At 40.8% G+C, this 24,742-nt stretch overlaps 2 protein-coding genes across 6 annotated transcripts in view; both read right to left on the bottom strand.

The window, feature by feature from the left end:
• The window catches only part of AGXT2 (alanine--glyoxylate aminotransferase 2), a 33,189-nt gene extending 30,497 nt beyond the window's left edge, over positions 1–2,692 (bottom strand). The window contains exon 1 of the mRNA XM_082725874.1: positions 2,536–2,692. Coding sequence (XP_082582000.1) covers positions 2,536–2,623 — 88 coding nt within the window. The 5' untranslated portion in view covers positions 2,624–2,692. The remainder of the gene's footprint in view (positions 1–2,535) is intronic.
• A 12,147-nt stretch (positions 2,693–14,839) lies between these two features.
• The window catches only part of PRLR (prolactin receptor), a 170,090-nt gene continuing 160,187 nt past the window's right edge, over positions 14,840–24,742 (bottom strand). For 4 of the 5 annotated variants that reach the window (XM_082725870.1, XM_082725872.1, XM_082725869.1 and 1 more), the window contains one exon: positions 14,840–23,050. In XM_082725870.1, coding sequence (XP_082581996.1) covers positions 22,028–23,050 — 1,023 coding nt within the window. In that variant the 3' untranslated portion in view covers positions 14,840–22,027. The remainder of the gene's footprint in view (positions 23,051–24,742) is intronic. The other variant, XM_082725873.1, reaches the window with a different exon arrangement.

Raw genomic sequence — 24,742 nt, 5'->3', positions numbered from 1 at the left:
GCCCATCCCCTCCCCCTCCCGCTGGTTCTTTCGGTTCCCTCCCTCCGTATCTTTCCCATCAGGGTCTTTTCCTTAAGCGAGGTAGGGTGGTTGCTGGTGTCTACAAGCAAGAAGTTTGCCCGAATCCAAGGCTGGCAGGTCCATCCCTCCTCTTGGAACTTTTGGGAGCAGGCCTGCCCCTCCTGGACCTTTTCAGGGGTTCAATCAGTTCTGCAGTTGGCGGCAAGGACTGCCACGGGGCAGGAGACCTCCCTTTAGGGTCCATTTTAATACTTTTCTTAGAAAAAGCTTTGCAAGAGTCTTGGGAAGTTTCTCAGCTGGAAATGGGCACCATTTGCTATCCATCAGCCCTCTGGCACACCCTTCCTTGTGGCCAAGTAGGCAGACATGGGAAAATGGTACCTTCAAGCACACAGCCCATCTCCCTAGAGACGATACACACTTAACGACTATCATTAGTAAGGAAGAAGGCACCTCGGAGATATTTTTTTCTCTTCTTTTATCTTGAAACAAGTTTCTCCTATAACTCTGTGGACATGTTTAGCCCCAAGTGCCCGTGCATATCAGACATAGGCAAGGCTGAGTCCTTGACCCACACGTATATCATACAGACTATATGCAGGTGTTGTACAGGGATGGTGACATGTTTATTTTCGCCTGCCTGGCCACACTTAACACCTGGTGATCTCCCCATCAAAACCAGACCCTGCCTCCCTCTTCTCCCATTTTAATTTTCTATCTTCCCACCTTAATTTGGTTTTATTTATCACGTGTATCTCTACTGGCTGTTTTCTATGTATTTATCTGTTGGTTTGTGCTCTGTTTCCCCAACTGGGATACAAAACAAAATCATGGCTTTTTGCCCACTGCCGCCCCCCCCCCCATGGCTCTGTTCACCTGTGGGTCCCTAGTAGGCATTCAGATACTTTGCTTGCATGTGTATCTTGCACAGAGTGTGTTCCTAAGAAGGGAGTGGCCAATGTGTGTTGGAATGAACAAACCCAAGCATCTAGGTACAATTGTATTGTATCTAGGTACAATAGGTCAGAAAGTAGAAATAAAGGCCCAGAGTTTCTTGAAAGAGAAGGTGGAGCATGGCATGGCGTTCATGTCTATGTGGCCTAAGTTTGCAAGAGGACTTGCCCTCTGTAGTTTCTCGGTGCAGCTATGTTAAGAAATCCCTAGGACTTGATCAAGAAGATTTCACCTGCAAGCTTCACCTGCTACCACCATCCGCCCAGCTCCCCAAAGACCAGGGGTTAGGCTAGGAAAGGGGAAGGGGGGCAGAGAGGGCACTCTCCCCTGCTTCATCAGCAGCTGGTACTTGTAACGTAGTATCCTCCTTATGGAGCACAAGACTCTGGGTATAATTCTAGCTCCTTCTCAGAAAATGACAGGGTTAAATGATATTCTGGCAAAATCCCATGATTGAGGAAAAGAGAAGCGCAAATAGGGTTGGAAGAAGTGTAGGGAAGGAGGGGCCTGGTGGAATCATTCTAACTTAGAGTCAGAGTCAGACAAATCTGGGTTTAGATGGCAAGTTGTCACTTCTGTGTTTCTCTCTTTGACCAACTTTCTTAATTGCCTTTACTATTCTGTCTCCTCAGCTGTGAAATGGATTAATAATACTCACTAACAAGTTTGGGTTGAAGATGAGAAGAGATAATCCTCTAAAGCATGAGAAGTATTAAATTTGAAAGAAGAGCGACTGTTGGGAAGACACAAAGCAAATAGGAGACAAGGAAGGAGAGAGAAAAGGGAAAGAAGAGAAAATGAAGACCACATTGATCATAATGGGGGATGGAAGAGGCTTTCCTGTACCTGATTCGGGCCTGTGAGCACACGGAAACCTGCAGACAGCTGCTAACATTCACGTTCTGTGAGGGGAATTGCGGAGGAGGTGAGGTTCAGGGAAAATCACGAGCACAGAAGAGAGACTACATAAAGCCACCAATGGCTGGTGACCCCAGGTCTTCTCACATTTTGGGTCCCCGCTGGAGAGAGAGTCTGAGTGGAAGGAGAGGGCTCAGGGTCTAGTCCTAGCTCTCGGGTGTCTCTGAGGAAATGGCTGCACTCCTCTGAGTCTGTTTCCTTGTCATTGCTTGAGGTGATGGTACCACTTCCTGGGGGCATGGCAGGGGCAGAAGGCTTTGTGAGGAGGCTTAATGCCTTCCAAAGTCATCGGCCTTGAGTATCTATTTATTGCAGTTAACAGTTAGTCATGAATGGCTTTCCTTTTATTTCTCCTTAATAATACAGCTAAATTACCACATTGTTTTCATTTGGAAATTGTGCATCTTGGGTTTTATTATCCGTGGATTTCCATTCAGGTGAGGGGCAGGGTGGGGGTGTAGTAAAATGTTGGGCTCGAACAAGGCAATGGATTTGCCAGGGTGAGGACTGCTGGGTCAGATGGCCTCTCTCCAAGCCCCCATGGTAGGCTTAAACCCAGAGCCCCAGGCAACAGGTTCTGAGCTCAGCCCAGACCCTCTAGCCAACCCTCAGCTGACCCATGTGCCCCTGGTTTCCACTTACGGCTCAAGGTAGGGCACATCTTGGGGATCCTGTAAGAGGAGGTCTGCAGGTACCAAGCTCTCAGCAGGTGTCTCCAGGCTGGAGTCATCTCTCCCAGTCAGAAAACGAGCCCCTGGCGAAGCAGGTCAAAGGAAGGGCTCCAACTGCTCATGGGCCAGCTGGACTTTGAGTTTAGGATGGAAGGGGAGGAGCTCTGGGGGGGAGGGGGGTCTTGGAGTGGTTACTGCCTTCACTTGGGACAAGTCCCAGAGCTCCTAGGGCAGGACCTCAGGGAGAAAAGTTCCCAGTCTGTGCCTTAGGGGAGAGAAAAGAAAAGAAGGTGGAAGAGAGAGAAGAGAAAGAAGGCAGGCAAACAAAGTCAAGGCCTTCTGGAGGAGTTTGGTTAGTTTTCTGTTCTAGCAGTTTCTTGTTAGGAGGAGCATCTGTCCGTGAGGGTGGTGGTGGCTGTGGGGGGGAGGGGGAGGTTCCAGAAATAGTTAAAGAGGCCAGAGACTGAGAAATGAGGCGTGTAAACCCAAGAGAGAAAAGGAGGATGTGTACGAAGTGAGTGGATGAAGAAATTGCTGAGGGTATGGAGGGTCTCTGAGGAGGAGAAGGGGACTATGGGAAGAGCGTGCTGCTCTCCGGGGAAGGATGAGGGGCACAAAATAGCTAGGAAGGCTCTGGACAACAGTGCATCTGAGTAGGGCAAGAAGTTGAGACCTGAGGAGTCAAGGTGCTTTATTCTTATGTTTTAATTTCTTTTCTTTCTTTCTTTTTTTTTAAAGCTTTTATTTATTTATTTGACAGAGAGAGATCACAAGCAGGCAGAGAGGCAGGCAGAGAGAGAGAGGGGGAAGCAGGCTCCCTGCTGAGCAGAGAGCCTGATGTGGGACTCGATCCCAGGACCCTGAGATCATGACCTGAGCTGAAGGCAGAGGCTTAAACCCACTGAGCCACCCAGGCGCCCCTATGTTTTAATTTCTAACATTCCCATTTGTCCCTCCTGCGTCCTCCACCCCTACTATCTCCATAGGCAACTATTTCCATATTTAATATGTATCTTTTGGTTGGCATGTCTTCTTAGAAAACTGGTATTGTGTGGCGTGGATGTGTTTTCAATTTCTAAAAATATGTCCTTTCTCTTTTGCTCAGACCATGGTTTTAGACCCATCCAGGTTGTTCTCATACTGTGGCAGACTGAGAGTCAGTGCGCCTGTGTGTGGCAGAACCTAAGGGGCACAGCGACAAGGCCATTTGGAACTTGGTGGGGAGGGTCCTGTACACAGAGGGTGCAGAGGGCTGGAAGAAAGAGGCAGGCTGCTCTGGATTGCTGGAGGGTGGGGGTGGGGTGGGGGGTGGTGGGGGAGGAATGGGGGATGGGAGAGTGGTGAGAGGAATGGGGGCTTAGGGGGGCCTCTAAAAAGCAGCAGAGCTTCTGAGGCTTTTCTTGGGGGCAGCCACAGGCCAAGTACATCTCTATACGGTCCTAGAATCTTCCCAGTTTATATAGAAGACTAAACTAGGTTAACTGGATTCTTTCTTAGAGTTTCCACCTCTGAGGTAGACCATACAGAGGGTTCCAACCATACTTTCTCCAGGCAGAGCCTTCGGAACAGCTCTCAGTGTGGGAAAGGTGAGCAGAACGTACTTTCTAGGACAAAGGAGGGATGAGGAGCTTCTAAGCGTCGGGGTCCAGCTCTGAGGGCCGCAGGAGGTTCCATCCTCTCCAAGAGCTCCTGCCACAGTGGTGGGGGTTGGGTGCATATCATACAAGGGGACGTCTTGCATTACCCTGCGGGGAGGCCATCTGGCTCAGTCACATTCTCCACGGACATCTAGGCAACAACATTTTATCCCAAATGCCCAGAGGAGGTGAGGGCCCCAGATAAGCACAGAAAGTGTTTCAAGTTCATTGTGTATTGTCCCAGGATGGGCTCCCAGCTCCCAGGCCATTCTGCCTTGCGGGCTCTCAGGAGTGGCTAGGGCAGCTGGCTGGCCAACAGTCATGTAGGCAAGCCCGTACTGGGGGCAGCCAGTCTGTCATGCCTCGGCCAGAGGTGAGGACATGTTGAGTTGCTGAAGTCTGGAGTCTTCAGCTCCACTGGGCAGTGATGGGTTTTGTGCTTGTGAACACTGTAGGCTGAAAACTCCTTTGACTTAAGATTTTTCTTGGGTTGTCAGCTTAGAGACTATTGTGGTGAGAGGCACCCAACACCATTGGGGGCTGCCTTGGGTGGGAAGCCAAACACCGCATGCTCCCTGACATCAAATAGAGAAGTTGCACCTTCATTATTTAAAAGGGAAAATGGGCGCCTGGGTGGCTCAGTCAGTTAAGCATCAAGTTCTTGGTTTTATTTCAGGTCTCCCTCTCAGCCCTCCTTGGGCTCCCTGCTCAGTAGGGAGTCTGATGAAGAGTCTCTCCGTCTACCCCTCTGCCACTCCTGCGTGTGCGCTTGCTCTCTCTCTCTCTCTCTCAATCTCAAATAAATAAATAAATAAATCTTGAAAAACATAAAGGGACAAACTTTTTTAAAAAGTGAAAACATTTATTCTGATTATCATAATACAGGACACATTCTTTGTGAAAACAGACTCAAGTCTAGAAAAGCCCAAGGAAGAAAGGAAAAACCTCAACAGATCTGACCATTATATTTCAGTAAAGAATCTTCCAGAAATCCTTTATTACATGTGTACGCCTGTGTATACACAAACCATTTCATTTCATAACCTGCTTATAGTCAATAATACAGCCTTTTATGCAAAAAATATAGATCTGAGTCACGATTCCTACTTCTTTCACAATATGCTGTCACCTGTTTTATTTGATTTTGGAAAATTCTTTGGCCACGATTGTTTCAGTATTTCTTCTCCTGATGAGATTTCAATTGCACATATATTATACCTTTTGTAATTGTGCCACAGTTCTCAGAGGTTCTGTTATATTACCCCCTCCACCTTTATTCTCGCTGTGTTTTAATCTAGCAAGTTTCTATTACTCCTCTTCAAGCTCACGATTCTTTCTTCAGCAGGGTCCCGTCTGCTCATGAGCCCATTGGAGACAGTCTTCATTTCTGTTACAGGGCTTTGGATTCCTAACCTTTCCTTTTGATTCTTTCTGAGAGCTTTCCTTTCTCTGCTTACATTATCCATTTGATACTATGTCATGTCTGCCTTTTCTATTAGAGCCCTTAACATATTAATCATTTTTACTTTGAATTGTTCAATAATTCTAAAATGTGTGTTGTGTCTGAGTATGGTTCTACAAAGTAATGTCTCTAAAACTCTATTTTTTTTTTTTTCTGTCAGTTTAGCATCTCTTGTAACTTTCTGCTGGAAGCTGGACATGTTGCATTGGGTAATAGGATCTCTGGTGAATAAATCTTTGGTGGGAGGTTTTATGTTAATCTGGTTAGAAGTTGGGATGTGTTTAACGTTTGCTGTAGCTGTAAGCGCCAAAGGAGTCAAATTCCTGTAGTGTCCTTATTTTTGGATTTCTTGCTGTCTTAGGGCTTCCCTTAAAAACTCCATAAATGGGGTCAAGATCTAGCACCTCTTTGAGTTGTAATTCACCATCATTACACAGGAAACTTAAAATATTATGATTAGGTCTCAGTCTTTTAGTTGGTCTATGTCTCTGGACTGGGATGGCCACGTGTGTTTTTCCAGTGTAAAAAAAAAATTTTTTTTAAACCTCCTACCCTCTACTGTCCTTCCTGGCCTTAATTTTCCCAATCTATTTCCTTGAAACCTTGACTTTCTTTTTTATTTCTTTCTCATCAGTGAGGTAGGAAACAGAGATGGGGCTGGAGAGGGAGAAATGCCCTTCATGCAGTAGGCACAGGGCCCTGATCTGGTCATTTCCCCCAGAGAAGAGATCTTTACTAAAGTGAAGTCTCTGTGCATATTTCACAATGATTATTCTTCCCCTTCCCCAGCCAGAGCAATGAACGGAGCTTTACAATGACAACTTAATGATATTCCTCCTGTAGGTATGGCTCCTAACACTCTGGGGGGGCCTCCGGTGACTCTAGAAACTAGGGAGCTTCTCATTCTCAAGCTAGTCCATACTCATCAATTTGTCCAAACTACTGTTTAAGTGTTTCTTGAAGTTATGGCTCCAGTGGCTTCTGTTCCAGGTAAAGAAGGTCTACGCTGTGACTTTCAAGATTTGTTTGTATCCCTAGATTTCACAGTGACAAGCCATCCAGCAACTTTGATTCCTTGAGAGGTTCAAGAAAATTCATTCATGTTCCCTTTGTTCAGCTTCTTGTAAGGATGTTGATGGTTCAGCTATATGCTGCAGAGAAAGTTGGAGGTCTCCATATATTTTACTTAGTAAGTCCCTATTGACAGATAGCTGTATTTATTGCATATCCTAGGACATAGAATTTTGTGCTCTAAATGAACTAGTTACCGTTTTGGATAAATCCTTGAAGAGGGCTTTCCAGGTCAGAACGTCTGTACATTTAAAATGCATTCCAGTAAGAAGGCATCAACTAACACTGCACAAGACTGTTTTCCAAGAGGGTGGGTCTTTTTGATCACTTCGGAATTACAGTGATATCCACTGATTCTGAAAGCTGGATGAGGGACAAGCTTAGACTGCCTCAGATCTTCGTGCTCTGTCTGAGAGTCACTTGAAATAGCAATCTAAGATCTGACCCGAGGTTCACAGGCAAAATTACGATTAGACAGATGTTATCTCAGGAAACCCTGGGTGGCTCAGTCAGCTAAGCATCTGCCTTTGGCTCAGGTCATGATCCCAGGGTTTTGGGATTGAGCCCTGCATCGGGTTTTTCCCTCTGTCTTTGGTGGCTGCTCCCTCTGCTTGTTCTCTATCTCTCTCTGACTCTTACAAATAAATAAATAAATGAAATATTAAAAAAATAATAAACCGGTGATATGTCTGAGTTATTAGGGACTTTAAGAGACATCCGCTCTGGGTCTTTTTCTTTTTCCTTCACACGGATTAGGTATAATTTTTTCCATTATATATGGGACTGGAGAAGATGAGAAAGGACCCCAGTTCACATGACTGGTGACTAAGAGGGGCAGGATGTCAGTTAAGAGGCTTGCCATCTCTATTTCTCATACAATGAATTATTTTGAAGCTTAATATGTTTTATCAGGTAGGAAAATATTGGAATCTCCCCTCGAGAAAGGTAACTGATAATTATGGAAACAATGGGAAAGCCATGGGTAAGTATTGGGGAAAATTACTAACCTGACAAATTCTGTTGTCAAGTTAATAATTATGGGGGATTTTTTTTTTTTTTTTGAGCTCAGGTTTGCTAATGATTTATCAGTTAAGTCTGAGTGAACTTTGCTCTTTGATCCTAGTACTTCTGCCAGTAACAGAACAGGGTCCATCAGAATTACTGAGAATAAATAATACTTTTCTGAACTGATCCTTTCTCTTTCCTAACTTGCTTAGGAGTCCTGGAGTGGAAGGAAAGGGAAAATTCTGGAAGGATTTCAGATAAAACCCAGTGTACTGGAAACCTCATATCACAGGTATCTTATTTCACTGTGAATGGACTCTGAAGGAGGGCCGGGGTAGAGTGCTCCGAATGAAGTACAGAGATGGCAGGTGAGTTCAAAGAGAACAACTGCATGGAAATGTGCTCTGGTACCAAAACCCTTAGCATTTCATATAGCACTGATTTTCTTGAAAACACTCAAGAAGTTCTCCGAAGTCACATGAAGCAAAGCTGAGTGGTTGACTTTGAAACAGTGGTTGGATTGTACTCTAAACACTTAACACCTCAGATCAGCTGCACAATGGCATAGGATACTACTTCCAGACAAAGGGTAAGTAAGGAAAAGATGCACACATCTTATATTTCAACAGAAATATATGAATACATTTTTTTCAGTTTCATTTTACAGACATAGACACAATCAAACTGAAATCCACAAGGACAGATTATAAGTCATATAATTATTTTCATTTGTATTACATGATGAGTTTCACAATACACGGATTCTCTGTTTTAATGCATCAAACAGTTTGGAACCATGTAAAGCAGTAAAATATAAAATAATATAACAGTTACGTTAAAGTCAGGAATGTTACATGGCCAGTACATCCAATATGCCACTGAAAGACAGTCAAAGCATGAGACGCGATATCTTTCATTTCTAAACAATAAGCAGCTTTGGAGAAAGGACTGTAGGACAAGAAGGGGAGGTAGTTACTTCTGAAAATTCAAATTCCTTTAATTTGTTTATTAGGATGAACTGTTCGGACCAGGCTCATTTGGAATCATTAGACTTAATATTTTTAAAAGCCAGTCTGGAGAGCAGGACACACAATGGTTACCTCAGCTTCCCAGACTAGTGTGTGGTGCCCAGGAGGACAGAGAGTTCATCATAAGGATTCCTGTATCCTGGCATGGAGCCTGGCACACAGTGCCTGTCAAGCATCACTTAGTAATGGGTTTGGTCCAATAATTGACAGGTAGTTGAGGAAAATCTGTATTTAAAAGGAGGATCTTGGGGCACATGGGTGGCTCAGTCGTTTAACGACCCACTCTTGACTTTGGGCCAAGTCTTGATCTCAGGATCCTGGGGTGGAGCCATGATTTGGGCTCCATGCTCAACAGGAAGTCTGCTTCTCTCTCTCTCTCTGCCCCTCCCTCAGCTTCCCCGTCTGCTTGCCTGTGCTCACTCTCTCAAACACACAAATAAATCTTTAAAAAAAAAAAAAAAGGGTGGGTCTTGAACATCCAAATTAATCTCTTTTTGGTTAAATGTATGGGAGATATTTTATCTATATGTATTTTGCATAGGGCCCTTAGAAGCCGGACTTCTCCAGTTGCACATTCCCTTGAATGTTGTAACCAGAGGACAATGTCTCTTCCAGTGATAGCAGAATGAGTTTCAGTGTAAAATTTGGCTCCCCATAGTTGGGTTTGCTCCTGACTGGGAGAAGAGCTGGGAGAAGGCTGAGTGCTTAAATACAGGCACTCAGATACAGTGAACTATCTAACCAGGACCTTTTATTTATATCCTGTTCTTATAATGATTATTACAAAATTGGCTGACTAAAATTGCAAATTACAAATTGAGTCACGTTGCAAAAGAAAAACAAAGGAAAATTTCCAGAAGAGCAAAAGGAACTGACTTATCACCTATAGGAAAAAATTCTCAAATAGAATGAAAAAACAAAGTCTAGCTATTTGCTGTTTATAAGATGCACTTAAAACATAGTGACTCTGAACAATTGAAAGTAAGAAGATGGAAAGAGACCCACAATAGAATTAACCAGTGGAAAGAAAGCTAGTGGAGAAATATTAATATCAAAAAAAGAGACAAAACATCATTAAGGACAAAGAACATCATATTTAACAATGATAGACATAATTCATTAGGAAGATTGAACATTTAAATCTATATATACTTAATAATATAGCCTCAAAACAAAAACTGATAGAATTACAAAGAGAAAGGGGGAATTTCTATAATCCTAGATGATTGTAACTTACAAATCACCTCAAAAAATTATATCTCAAGTAGCAAAAGAGATAAATCTTATGAACACAAAAATCTTAAAATAAAATTTTAGCAAGTTGAATAAAGCAAAGTTTGTAAAAATACGTCATAATGAAGTAGAATTCATTCCAAGAACATGAGACTAATTTAACATTAAAGCCTTTCTCCAAATTAATTCTGTAATAATTTATGTATTTACCAAATAAAAGGGGAAAGCCACATTTTTGTATCAATAGGTATAGGAAAAAAAATTGTTGTCAGTAGATGTAGAGCTTTTAACACCAATTTGAGATACGAAATCCATACCAAATTAGGAATGAAAGGAATTTCCTTAATATATATGAGAGTATCTGTAAAAATATAGGAAAAATATAGGAAATATATAATATGATATAGGAAACCCTATACTTAATGGTGAACTTTTGGTAAAATTCTCTTTAAAGTCAGGAACAAGAAAGAATATCTACCTTCAACATCCTACCAGAAATCCAACCCCAAGAAACAGATCAGGAAAAAGATACAAGAGATGTATATACTGGAAAAGAAGAAACAAAGTTGTTAACATTCTGATGATATTTGTAAATTACCATAGTTGTAAAAAAGGAAACCCAAGAAAACTTACAAACTACAAGAACTAATAATTAGAGTTCAATGAAGTTTCAGGACTCAGAATCGTTATTTAAAAATTGTGGTTTCTATATATAAACAACAACTTCTCAGAATACAATAATTTTAAAAAAGATACCATTTACAATAGCAACAAAAATTTTATAGTGCCTATGAATAAATCTACTAAAACACAAGCAGATAATTATGAAGAATAGCATAAAACTTTAGTATATACCACAGACAATGAAGCTGTAAACCATGTTCATGATTAGGACACAATAGTATAAAGGTCTCACTTCTTCCAGAATTAACACAAAAATTCAATGAACAAAATCTAATTCCTAACACATTTTTTTTAAAAGTTGATAAGCTTATCTCAAAATTCACATGAAAATGTCAAGAACAACCAGAAAAATCCCAAAGAAGAGATGGAGGTATAGGAATTAATATACCAGATAACAAGGCTGCATAAAACTGGGGTACTTAAAACAGGAAACATCAGGGCAGAGATAGATGAACCAAACACTGGACTGGAAGAGAAGTCTAGATGGAAGATTCAGACATATGTGAACCTTGTAGATGACAGAGATGACATAAAAGATAAGCAGGTACAGAGCAAATTAATTAGGACAATGCAAGTTAAAATAGCAACAGTGTATCATTGAATGCTCATCAAATTGTCAAATATCTGAAAATATCAGGTAATGATTAAGGAAGGAATGGAATCAACCACACAGCTGCTGGTGATGTATGTGGGTACAACTGCTTTGGAGAACAATTTATCAATAGTGAGAAAATGTCAAGATGTATGTTTCATATGATTCAACAATTACACCCCTAGATGTATAGCCTAGGGAAAATATGGCAAATTCTTAAAAAGTGAAGCTTGCATCCAAATAGCTCCAGTTTCTTGATTTTTTGGTTATATGATTGTATACATATATATAATTTTTTGCTAATCCCGATATTAATCAACTTTCCATTTCTATTATTATCAATGTTCCTTGTAGAATCATTGGTAATAATAGAAATGCAAAGTTGATTAATATTGGGAGTAGCAAATAAATTATATATATGTATACAATCATATAGCCAAAAAACCAAGAAACTGGAGCTATTTGGATTTCATAAACCCAATGCTGAAAGAAAAAAAATCAAGGTGCAGAATGGTATATGTTGTTATATATGTAAAATTCATAAGCACCCAGGATAATTATATATATATATACATATACATATATATGTACATATATATATTTATGCGTGCATATATATGTGGTAAATGCATTTTTAAAATGGCCAGAAAGGGTACACAATTGCAGGATTGTAGTTGTCCCTGGAGAGGGAGGGGTAGAGAATTTGGTTACTGAGAGATATGTACTATTGCATCTGTGATGCTTTGCTTTTTTTTTTAGGTCAGAAACAGAGTAAAATGTTAGTATTTGTGAAATTCGAGTGTTGGTAAATGTGTCTTTGTTATATCCCCCTCTGTAACTTTCAAGTGTGTATGAATTACTTTATGCAATCAATAGAAGATGATAAGTGGGAGATTAAATCATAGCTGAAGTTTTAGGTGAAGACAGGATAATTCTAGGTAGGAGGAATCGAACAAAAGAAAATACGTTTTGGGGGGCATTGAGATTTGTGGTTTAAACTTCATTTGGAAAGTTGATTGTGTATCAGATTTGGGAACTCTCCTTTTGATCATTCTTGGTTGTTCCCAGAAGGCCCAAGGAACTTCAGAATGTTTTCAAGCATATTTGCATTTTTTAGGCTCTGGTCTGGCACATGAATACAGACTGGGTGATCTTGAGGGCAGTGGAAAAGGAAGATGTAGTTCTTAGCTGAGTTGGAAGCAAGATGTCAATTTTGATTTAGATTTGTTAAAAAAAAAATACAGAGGTGTTGAAAGATAAGCATAAAAGGGCATGCTTAAAGTAAATCTCTTTGAAGAGTGTTCTAAGACAAATACTGCAGCATATGATATGTGTTTTATTTCCAGAAGGACTTAGCATGACATTTTCCCCTTCATTTGTTTCTTTATTGTTTTGAGAGAGAGGGCAGAAGGAGAGGAGGAGAGAGACTCTCCAACAGATTCTCTGCTGCGTTTGGAGCCCTTGGTGGGACTGGATCTCACAACCCTGAGATCAAGACCTGAGCTGAAATCAGGACCTGAGCTAAAATCAGGAGTTGCAGGCTTAATCAACTGAGCCACCCATGCGCCCTTTCCCCTTCTTTTAAAAAAACACATCCTGGGGTGCCTGGGTGGCTCAGCGGGTTAAGCCTCTGCCTTCAGCTCAGGTCATGATCCCAGGGTCCTAGGATGGAGCTCCACATCAGACTCCCTGCTCAGCGGGGAGCTTGCTTCTCCCTCTCCCTCTTCTGCTCCCCACCACTCGTGCTCTCTTTCTCTATAAATTAAAAAAAAAAAAAAATCTTAAAAAAAAAAAGACATCCTAATAAAGTGTGTTGAAGCAAAGGAAAAAGTTCTTAAAATTGTATTTTCATAAAATACTTGTTTGACATGTATATAGAAATATCTTCCAAAATCGTTGTTCAGGAAGTAATTTATTGATTCGGTTTAAACCAAGCCTCGTTACCATTGCAAAAACAGTTGCTCTAAAGAAAGGTAGAAAAATACACCATAAGGTCACATAGTTCAGTAACAATATCAATATTGATCATGTTAACTAAAACTACTGGCAAGCGTCATCTAAGCTTATCTTGGAATTTGTAATAATTTACGGAGTGAATGGGTGTCACCTTAAAAAACACCTGTGACATTTTACAAATTGTTTCAAACACATTTATAAACACAGTAATAAAACTTCTTGTGCTCCCTTTTCTTATCCCAGTGTTCACCAACCCACATCCATGTAGTGTTTTATTCGACCGATGTCTTCTAGACTTTCCTTAAAACAACAAAAAAAATCACATTCATAAAAACATCTGTGCTTCAAGTCTGTTTGTCAGCCTAAGTTTGAATGTGAACCTGATCATAATAAGAGAAAAATGCTTGAGTCTTATGCTGGCAGCACAACAAGTCCAGGGGTGAGGTGGGATAGGAGGGGGAGGTTGTGGGTAAAAGAATTCCACTGTAGGTGTCAAGATCTCCCTAGTAGAACATGCTTTTCCAATCACAAGAATGGGTTCAGTCTCACCTGCGTGGTTTGGAAGGACTCTCAGAGGCAAATGCAGCAGGAATCTGCTTCCCTGGCCTTTGAGGTCTTTTTCTGGGCCTTTTCAATCAACCTATTTCCTATATCCCTGCCCAGTCCCACCCTACCCCCAACCCGCAACACTTCAAGATTGTTATTAAATGGAAGCTCTATCTCTCTGTCCCTAAAAGATAGGGAGGATGTAGAATGTATACCACTTGGTTAGTAAATTGTAGCAAGTCTGGTGAGGTTAAGGTTTCAGATGGGATTCTGACAAGAAGTGGCAAATTAGAATTTGTTTTCTTGCAGGACGTGCGTTCCATAATCCTGGGAAATTGGCTATATATTTCTTCTCCTGCTCATCACTATTTATATGAATGTTGTGTCTGGTGACTGACACTCCAAATTTTTCATTTAGAAGTAAAAGTGTGCCCAAGAATTAAAGCATGTGTTACCAATATAAGCATGGTTAGTCTGTGGTTCTTCAATGGAGGCCATTTTGGAACGTGCTACTCACGTAAGAAACTCCTCATTGTTCTTGTGAGACATAGTATGAAAGAATTAGGAGACAGAGAAGAATCTCTAAGGCAGACCCCCACACTATTCCATAATTCTTCACACAAGCATGGACAGTAGGTGAAGGTTTCTAGATATAGACTCATTAAAAAGAAAAGGTTATCATTTTACACTTAATACGATGATTTTGTCAGAAACGATTGTTAGTAATGTGGATGAATCATCCCATTCAAAAGGATTCCATTTTAAAAAATGGTTTGGTCTTTCCTTTGTTTCATGATATTTAAGAGTTTCTCATGTTGCTCATTCCATCTCACCTTATTTTTAGCAGCTTCTCTTATAAAAGTGATGGGGTGGAGGAAGGAAAGTGTATTTTGCAATCATATGGAAAGACGAAGACCAAGGAAGAAATTGTTTTGGTTCAATGTATACCAACAGTTGCCAGATTATAGATCCCTTAGCAGCAAAAATGCTTCCAGAAAATTGTTTCAGACACACACATGTTATTCTGCTTATTTACCCATCAAATAAAAATAAAGGAAGGGTAGGCAAGGGAAATAAACATTTATTGAGATAGGCACTGGACTGGGTATATTGTCAATAACATGAATAGAAATATAACGACCATATCATACGGAGATGTCTAAGATTTTGTTTGGCAAGCATTGTTTTTGGCGTGCAGTAAAAGTGAGGATGTTATGACAATAGCAGTTAGCTTAATCTCCCATACTACTGGCAAGGATTTAATGGTCCAGTTTGTCCCCTTGAAACGGAAGGAGGCAAACAAATAAATCCACGGAAAACAGAAAGTACAATGTGCAATAACCGAAACCTTACAGAATTAAAAATTCAAGATAAATCAGACAACTATAGTCCTCTAAAATTCTTTAAAGCTAGAAAGCAAAAAAGTAGGCATTACAATAAATACAAGCAGAAATGTGTTTTTGAATCAAAACAAGACTATTTCTGATATATGGCTGACTTTTCCCATACCATTGGATATTTGATGGCTAAAATCAAATAAGGAAAATATTTATTTCTAGGGGTGTTAGGGAAGTCAAATTGTGAGAAGTATCATTATCATGGCTTTGGGTAACCACCTCGAGGTGACTCATCATTCGGAAAGAAATCTGCACTCTGTGGTTTTGTTGGTCTTTCCTCTGGTGATTTACTAAGTATTCTTTCTGGCCTTTATTTGTCAGCCAGCTTTTATAAAATGTAGAAGTGGTTATTGAGAAAACCTATCATAAACCAACAAAGTGGTGAATTAGAAGGTGTATTCTCATGTAAAAGCAAAATAAAACAAAACAAAAAAACCAAATCAAATCCAACCCCCAGGAGCTTATTGTAACAATCACTTCTAATTTCCCACTTCATGTTGAAGAATTTTGCTTGGTATTTCCTAGGGAGAGAGGTAGTGAGAGATCAGAAAATATGGAAACTTGCTATTACATAGTCTTTGCTTCAATATGGCTTTACAAGAAAACACAGGTCACACAACAGGCTGATTCTAGATTGCTTTGGTTTCCACATGAGACTCTTATGAAATTGTTTAAAATGAACGATAGAGCACAAAAGCAAGCCTCATGATGCAAGTAACACTCAAGAAGTTCTCAGAAGTCACATGAAGCAAAGCTGAGCGGTTGACTTTGAAACAGTGGTTGGATTGTACTCTTAACACCTCAATTCAGCTTAACACCTCAGATCGCTGCACAATAGCATAGGATACTACTTCCAGACAAAGGGTAAGGAAAAAATGCATACATTCGCAGTCTCAACAGAAATATATGATTACATTTTTTCAGTTTCATTTTACAAACATAGACATAATCAAACAGAGCCACAAGGACAGATTATAAGTCATTATATAATTATTACATGACGAGTTTCATGATACACGGATTATCTGTTTTAATGCATCGGACAGTTTGGAACCATGTAAAGCCGTATAATATAAAATAATATAACAGTTACATTAAACTCAGGAACATCACATGGCCAGTACATCCAATATACCACTGAAAGACAGTCAAAGCATGAGACGCGGTAGGTATCTTTCATTTCCAAACAATAAGCAGCTTTGGAGAAAGGACTGTAGGACAAGAAGGGGAGGTAGTTACTTCTGAAAATTCAAAAACATCTTACCAGAAATTTTATAAAACAAATTGTTTTTCAGAGGTATCTTTGCCATACAGATTTTTGATGTCAGATTAACATATTAACAGGATTTTTTTTTCTTCAGGATTTGTGAAATTTGCATGGAGAAACTCAGATGGTGTTTTGAAGTTTATCCAGGTGAAGCATAATTTAAATGTAATTATTAAAGTTTATTTTTGATGTTACTCCTTCCTTCAGCAAAGGTTTTAAGTGTTCTTGCTCTTTTATTTAATCAGGAGCAGGAAAAAAGTTAATTAATAGAATACCATTATCTAAGGGTCTCTGTATTCATTGACCACAGTCACATAAACAGGATATGTTTTTCCACTTTACACATCTCAGTACTTCTTGAGATCAGAACAGAGATCAAAGGAATGGAGGTGGATAAAACAATAAAAGGCATGTGGTACTGTGTGTTATGTACATCTCTTAGCCATAAACTCAGAACACCGAATAGATTACAGTTTCACTTTGCCCAATAAAATTTGGGTTTAACAGACTACTATTGGTATTTTGTGGAATCCTGAGATGCCCAGACCTCTGGAAATGTCCCATTTCCTATTTTTTTCATTTTATTGAAGTAGATACCATGATGATCTCAGACCCCTAATCACCTACTGAAAGACACAAGCCTAGGGAGAGAACTATTTGATTTGGATTATATCTGGTAATCATGGATGAAGTCCAGGTCTTAATTATAAATAGAACTTCTGGTTATAGCATAGGTTCTCGAGCAATCATTTTGTATTTTTAAATTTCTACTTAAGACCTCCAGAACTGAGTCATCAATGTACATTTATGGCCTTTGAATTAATGAAGCAGTTAATGAATTGAGTTTGCAATTTCTAACTATGCAAATCTCTAAATGAGGTGACTAATGACCCTCAATGTACAACGTGGTATCTGTGTGGCTGACTTAACATCTGACCTCGTCCTCTGAAGGGGCCAAGGTCATTGTTGATGAATGACTTAGTTTTTAGTGGATCTCATAGTTGCTAGTGTACATAATTGAACAAATTATGTACAAATACAGAATTATGTACAAATACAGAAATAAATACAGGCCCTAGAGCAGACGAGCAAAAAGCCTACAAGTACAGAAAGCTAAGAAGAGAAGAAGAAGCCAGGATAGTCAAAGCAAATCAACCCGACTTGGACCAACAGATGCCTATCGTTCTCTTGAGCTTTGTGACACTGCATGTTATTAGGTTAAGGGCATGTCGGCAATACTTTCCTGCATTGCACCTGCGTCTTTGAAACCTTGGATTTTACTATTGTGCTTGAGCCGAAAAGGCAAAACAAGAAATTTGTCCACTGAAGCATACACAAGGCTTTCATCAATGGGAAATCTACGTTAATGACAATTGGGGAGGGTAATGCAGAGTCATTTGCATTTTTCTGTATGCATACAAGCTCCCACTGTGCATGCATTGTCCTTTTTAGGCCCAGGAATGCGATTTGAAGCCTTTCAAAAGCATATCAATATGTTTTTAAATTGAGGAGTCTCGAGTCACAGAGTAGGGGAGCTGGCATATCCTTAAATCCTAGCAATTTCTCATTAGACAAAATAAGTTACACTATTCACATCAGCTCTATGGTAATTCATTTAAGCAATAAATACAAAAATCTGCAGAACAGTTGCTGGTTGGACCTTGGATCATTTTGTCATTCCCTTTCTGGTTTCTCCATTCTTTTACATAAAACAAGTAAAATTTACTTTCCAATCTATACGCTTTTCTTGCAAAAACAGAACTTTTTTTAAAAAAAATAAAAGTAAAGAAAGGCACTTTGTAAACTATATACAAATCTGTTTCTTTCTTGTCTACACTAAGGAGATAGAGAAGACAATAAAGGCAGGGCCAAGTCTTTCTGCAAGTGACTACAGCCATGGAGAATCTCAAGAAAGGGCCAGATCTTTTCCAGAGCTAAACCACGTCCCGGAGCTCTTGAACTCATGGCTTCTCTGATTCAGTTGGGCACTACAGGACAAGGGGTCAAACTCCTTGGTCTGATTCAGGTGGTAAGGGACTGACCCATGTTGGACCAAATCAGTGAAAGCAAGTTTTTGGTACATATCCACCTACCAGGATAGGCCTTAGGCACTTAGGAAAATGGACATTCTGTTAAATGTCAGGGATGCAGCTGATAATAACTTGGGTTCACGCCGAGGTGCCTTAAATCCATTCCTTAAAACTGACCAGAGAACATTTTGTGGTTGGGGTTAGAGATTCCATAGATCACCCATTGGCTAGCCCATCTCTATGTGCTTTGTAATTTGAATATTTAGGTGTTTGTTTATAAAACCACGACTTTTTATAATTTAGAGTGTATGGCTCTGTAAAAACCAGCGATGCAATAGTGGTTTATAATTCATCAGAAAGAAATAAAAACCAGAAGCCATTTCTTTTCCTAAAAATCAAAGGCTCATTCAGTATGTCTAAAAACAAAACAAAACAAAACAAAACAAAACAAAACAGCTCATGCATCTTCCCTCTACACACATACTTACATGTTATCTTAGACACTGATACTGTATCTACATAATTTATAGCATGCTTGTGTCATATGTTAAGACCGACTAGAACTGATGATTTAAAAGTGAAATCAGAAGAGCCAATCCTAGGAGAGTGCTTGTGTGTCTCTGATGAAAGGCAATGATTAGTTAGCTTACTTACGATCAAAGCACTGGGTAAATTATCTTTGCTGGAAAATATTCAATGAGTCATAGATTCAAGGAGCCAGAGTTTGAAAGGATAGTAGAGATGATTGGCCTGACTTTTCCTTCAGAGGAAACTGAGGCCCAGGAAAGGCAATTGTTCTGTCGAAGGCAACAGAGCCAGGGCTGTATGCTGGGTCTCTTGACCCCCAGGTCTGGATCCTTCCTCTGTACCAGCTGTCTCCTTGATAGTAAATACGCCAGAAGATGAAAAAAGAATCCCACTTGATTCTAATAAAGGGTGTTAATTGACTATATTGTAACCTTGGCTTACTTAGTAAGTGGCTAACTACAGTATTTTGGAGATTTACTTAAAGGTGAGTCTTTCACCATAACAATTTTTTTCCCCCCAACATGCCGAGTCATATGCCAAACAGGTTATTTTTGAATTTTCAGATTATCAGAGTGATTGATGTACACTTTGGAGGACAATGGACTATTTTGGGAGAAGTTTGGTCTGGACTGGCTTGGAAAGGCAGACTTTTGGCAGAGTCTATTCCAGGAGGAGTATATTCCCTAGCCCTCTTGAGGTTGTAAGTACTTTTGCAAAGCCATTGTCTATCACCTTGTAAATTTGAACCCTAGATAGATTTTTCAAAAAGTGTGCCTTCTCCTTACATAGAGGGTCACTGTGTACAAGTGAGACTTGACCTGTATCTCCGAGAGAGGATTGTGTCTGGGCACTAACACAGCTTTAGCAGAAGTCGTCACCTGGGACAGTGCTTCTCAAACTTCCTTGTGCACATGATTCATCTGAGGACCATGGTAAGATTGGGATTCTTTAGGTCTGGGGCAGGGGAGCAGAGAGTCTGCATTTCCAGGCAGGGTCAGGCAATGCTGAGACAGCTGGTCCTCAGGGCCTACTTTGAGTAGGAAGGACCTAGGGCACTGGATGAACTTGGGCAACTTTCCCAAATGTTCCCCTCACTCTTAATGCTGGTCTATATTGGGAGAAGAGAACTCAGATCGATTTACTCTGGCATTTCTGGAGGCCCTAGCGATGTGTTCACTTGCAAACATCAGGGCCATGGCAGAGTCCAGTTCCTGTCAGCACGGGCTTGCTGGAGGGTGGCTATTTAACTCGCAGAGGGGAGTTCCTATTCCCTACGTCCAGCTAGTGAGTAAACACAGAGAATGGCTTTGCCATTAGATAAAATGAAAAACAGAGGGAGGCAGTTTGATGAGTCATGAATGCTCTCTTTTAAAAAATTGAGATCCGAGCGTTTGAATGCCCTCTTCTCTCTCTGGAAGGCTGCCCTTGGAACTGACATGGGGATTCTTGCTACCAGATCCTTGCCTTTGTAGCTGTTGCCACCACTCCACAGATGCCTGCCTCCTTAGAACTTGTATCTTAACGCTTCTGGGGTGAGTCCTGTCTCTGCCTCTGCCAAGGTTTCGCAAGTGGATCTACTTCAGAGAGATACTAACTCCTGGCTTTGCTTACATGTTCTTGGCTGCCCAGAATTTCTCAAAACACCCAAACCAAAAAAACCCTCCCTCTAAAACAGTATGTGAGAGGTCAAGGCTCACCTTTTTAAGGTGGTTTTATGACTGTTTACCCGGAGAAGAGCAGAAGCCCCAGAGTAGCCCTAAAATGACCGAAGTGATTTCTAGTCTGTGAAAAGCCCTAAACTTCTGGGTTGATGACTGTTCAAAGTATCACAGAGATAAAAAGAATCAGATAAACTGTAGTACGCTGTGCTGGAAATTGAATATACTTCCTATTCCTCAGTGGGCTTTGGGTTGCTATGGCATTTTATACTACTACATACTGCAAATACTCATTATAACCTCAGAGCAGAAAATACCGTACCCACTAAATACGTAAACAGCTGTACTGGGAAGATAGAAAATAGTCTTTTATTTTACCTAAGTGATAGAAAAATAGTCTTCAAAAATACATTGTGAAACTTACGGGTGTATATTAAAGTAGAATTTGTATGTACAGTAAGGCAGTATTTCCATTAGCATCCTGCTGTGATTATCTTTTAAAATTAGTCTTTGGGGATTTTTTTTTTAAACCTAACAGGAGACTAGGGTGTATAATAAATGATCTCTTAGGCTGAAATGAAACAGGAAAACATTTTAGAAGAATTTACCACGTGAAACTCATTTACCTGCTGCATTAGAAAATTTCCCTTTCCAAAACGATTTTCTCTAGAGGCTTCAGAATAAAATACAATTTAGGGGGTAGGAAAAAAAATCCATACTTATTAATAAACTCAAACCATTGTGAGAAAAAACCGGAGGCATCATTTTGGCTTGCATATTGGCAATGTATCACTAAGGGGATAGGAACCGATGTAAACAACGTGTCCAGTCTTCTGGAATGCATTCTTTCTTCAAACGGGTCATATTTGGTTAATCCGAATAAAATGAAAGAGGAGTGCAAAAGTTAAGCAAAGGTCAAGCAAAGGTTTGTTGGTTTTCAAAAGCGGTTTTCATGGCATTTTTCTCACATCTATCATCTTCCTGTGGTAAACAACTGTGAGTATTTCATTTCCTTCTGTCACATGTCAAACCATGAAAGCCCCTTCCAGAGGATATACTTAATGGCGCTGTCCCTCAAGAATACTAAACGGTGTGCTTTTATTTCATTGAACACATAATTTTATAACTAACAGCAAAAAAAAAAAAAGTCAATCTACAAATCACAGGAGACAAAACGATTTGTTCTGGAATCAGCTGTTGGAGAAAGAGGCAGCTGGTTGAAAATGGTGCATGACGAGCAAACTATGGGCTGTATAGTGTCATTCTAACCACGTTCTCCAGCATTCTCTAGTAGGGTGCATTTCCTGTACTTTGTAGTGTTACCTGAAAAAAAATCACATTTTAACCAATCATTTCGTGAATCAAGCTATCACTGGAAGGAGTGCATAAAACACGTGGGATCCAGGTAATCCAACCCACCCAGCTGGAGTCCACAACTGCTTGGGGCTGAGGAGAAGGAGGCCAGGTCTTCTCTGGCCGGATTCTGCTGAAGAGATGGTGGAGCCTCCTTGGCTGCTTCTTCAAACGTAGCCAGGTTCTGAGCTCGCGGATCCTGCACTAATACCAGGATGTTGTTATCCATCACCCGGGACACCTTGGCATACTCCTTACTGCCTTCACAAGTACTGGGCTTCTCTGTCTGGTGGCTGTTCTCTTTCTGTTTTGGGAGCAGTGATAGTGCTCCGTCTTTGTTAACCTTGTGAATCTCCACGTAATCCAAGGGTTTCACAGAGATAAAAGGGGTTTTCTCCTGGGGCAACAGCCATGCTGTGCCTTGGTCAGTCTTGGAATGGAAGCTCTCCACTTCCTTCTGCTCAGCTTCCTTTTCCTCCCCTCCAGTCTTAGTGGTTTTTGAAGATCTTAACGCTTGTGTGTCTGTTTTGTCCAACAAGATGGCCGATGTCCCCGTCATGCCCAGGGCCAGCTTACACATGTCCGCGATGTTGTGGTAAGAAGATCTGGGGCTGTGTTGGCTAGGGGGTTGTGGTAAAGGCCATGTTGAAGATTTGGAGCCATCAGCAGGGAAATAGGGGATTTTGCCTTCCAAGTGTGCGCTCTGGGCGTCCTGAGTGCAGGTAACATTTGTTTGGGGATTCTCTGGCTTCTCGATGTCCTCAGGAGTGTTAAATGTGGAAGGATTTGCCCGGGCTTCCTCACACTTTTTAGACAAAAGGGAAGGGCTGTCGCAGCTGCCTCGGCCAGAGTCACTGTCTGGATCCAGGGATGTAGGCTTCTTATCTTGACCCGGGTGTTCTTTCGAATGGGCCGGCATCAGCTGCTGGTCCTCGCTGTCATCCACTTCCAAAAACTCCACCAGCAAGTCCTCACAGTCGGAAATGGGAGGGAAGTCTTGGCACCCCAGGGCACTCAGCAGTTCTTCAGACTTACCCTTCTAGTAAAAGGAGAGACGGCTGTTAGCTTCCAAGCCCGCAGTCTTGAAAAAGGGTGTGTGGGACGTGCTAATGGTCTCCCAGAGTTTCCCAAATGTCAGACATGTTGGTATGAGGCTATCTATAATCACCTCCTGGACTACTACACATCCCATATTTTTCTTTCAGTCAATTCATGATTTTAACTTAGTGTCTTAAGCAGTCATGATTATGAGTTTAATGGGCTAGTAGTATACGCACAAATAATAAACATATACCTACAAATATGAAGTTTGTGAAACATCAAAAAACTACAGTGCTCATGCCTGCATTTGGTGTTTTGGGATCCATGGGCCCTGAGATCTGGTTGCTGGTCTCCTAACCAACTCCATCACCTTTTGGAGTCTGGCAGTGGTCAGCAGATTCTTGTCTCTTCCTTCTTTCTCAACTCTTCCTCTTCCTACTTCTTCCTTACTCCTACCCTACTCTTTTCTTTCCTTATGCTCCATTTCCTGTCCTTCCTCCTACCTCTCCCTCTCTCCCTGCTGTCCCAATTTCCTTCCTCTCCTCCTCTCTGTTCTCCTCCTTCTCGCCTCCTCCTTGCCTCTTGTTTTCCACCTTTCTTCCTGATCCCTTGACTTTGGTCAGGTACTGGTATCCAAATCTTGACTCTATCACTTTTTAAAGGGTACTGACTTTGGATGGGCTTCTCTATGGTCCTTATTTCTCCATCTGTAAAGTGGGAATAACAGTACCCATCTGTGAGAGTTCTTTTGAAGATGAGAGGTAATTGTGATTAAGAATATGAAAACTTTGTGTGTGTGTGTGTGTGAGAGAGAGAGAGAGACACACACACACACACACATACACACAACACAGTAGTTATTTTATTATTAAGTCCCTGTGGCCACAGGATCAAATTTTGAGCTAGACAGTATTTAACTTACTTAGTTAAGATGTTCGTGCTGGCTCTATGAAGGTCAGTACTAGAGACGGGTAGTGGGGTAAGAGCACTGGACCAGGAGCCCAAGTTCTGGGGCTCTAATCCCTGTTCCAATACTTGCAATCAAACTGAGTGTAGTCAAGCCAAATTCCCTGGGACTCACTTTTCACATTCTTGTTGTGTTGTTAGCCTCACAGTGGCTGGGTCAAGGGAGCTAATGTGCAAGCCATTGCTTTTAGATATGGCATTGTTAAGCTGAAGTCAAACTGAAACCATATATATCCATCTGGACAGAAACATAAAATGTCCTAACCCCTATTTTTATTCAAAACAGTTGAATTTAAATCCCTCTTGAATCAGCCTAAGTGGGCCTGGGCAAACAGCAGCCCCCTGGCCTGATCCAGTCTCTGCTGAGTCCTCACAGTGAGCGACAATTACAATAGGATACTGCAATTGTGCAAAGAACACTCCAGTGAAAACTTTAATGGAAGTATGACAAAGGAGGTGGTGGTGGGTCCCTGTTTCATATTAATCAAAATATTCACGCTCTTTCTAAATTGGTTATTTGCACAAAATGTTTATTTCTGTGCTTATGAACAGACCTGTTCTGTTCATAAGTAATACTTACCTCGCAAGTATTACTATGTGTTTTCATGTTTTCTTGGCTTTCTCTCCTTACCCTCTGACATCTAGTGTCTGAAGGTAAGGACCCTCATACTTCCAGCCATCTTTCTGTAAACACATGTGCCAAGGAGCAGGGCAAGCTGGGCAG

The sequence above is a fragment of the Mustela nivalis genome, assembly GCF_964662115.1.
Source record: "Mustela nivalis genome assembly, chromosome: 3".
Lineage (NCBI taxonomy): Eukaryota > Metazoa > Chordata > Mammalia > Carnivora > Mustelidae > Mustela > Mustela nivalis.
This window is presented reverse-complemented; position numbering and strand designations above follow the sequence as displayed.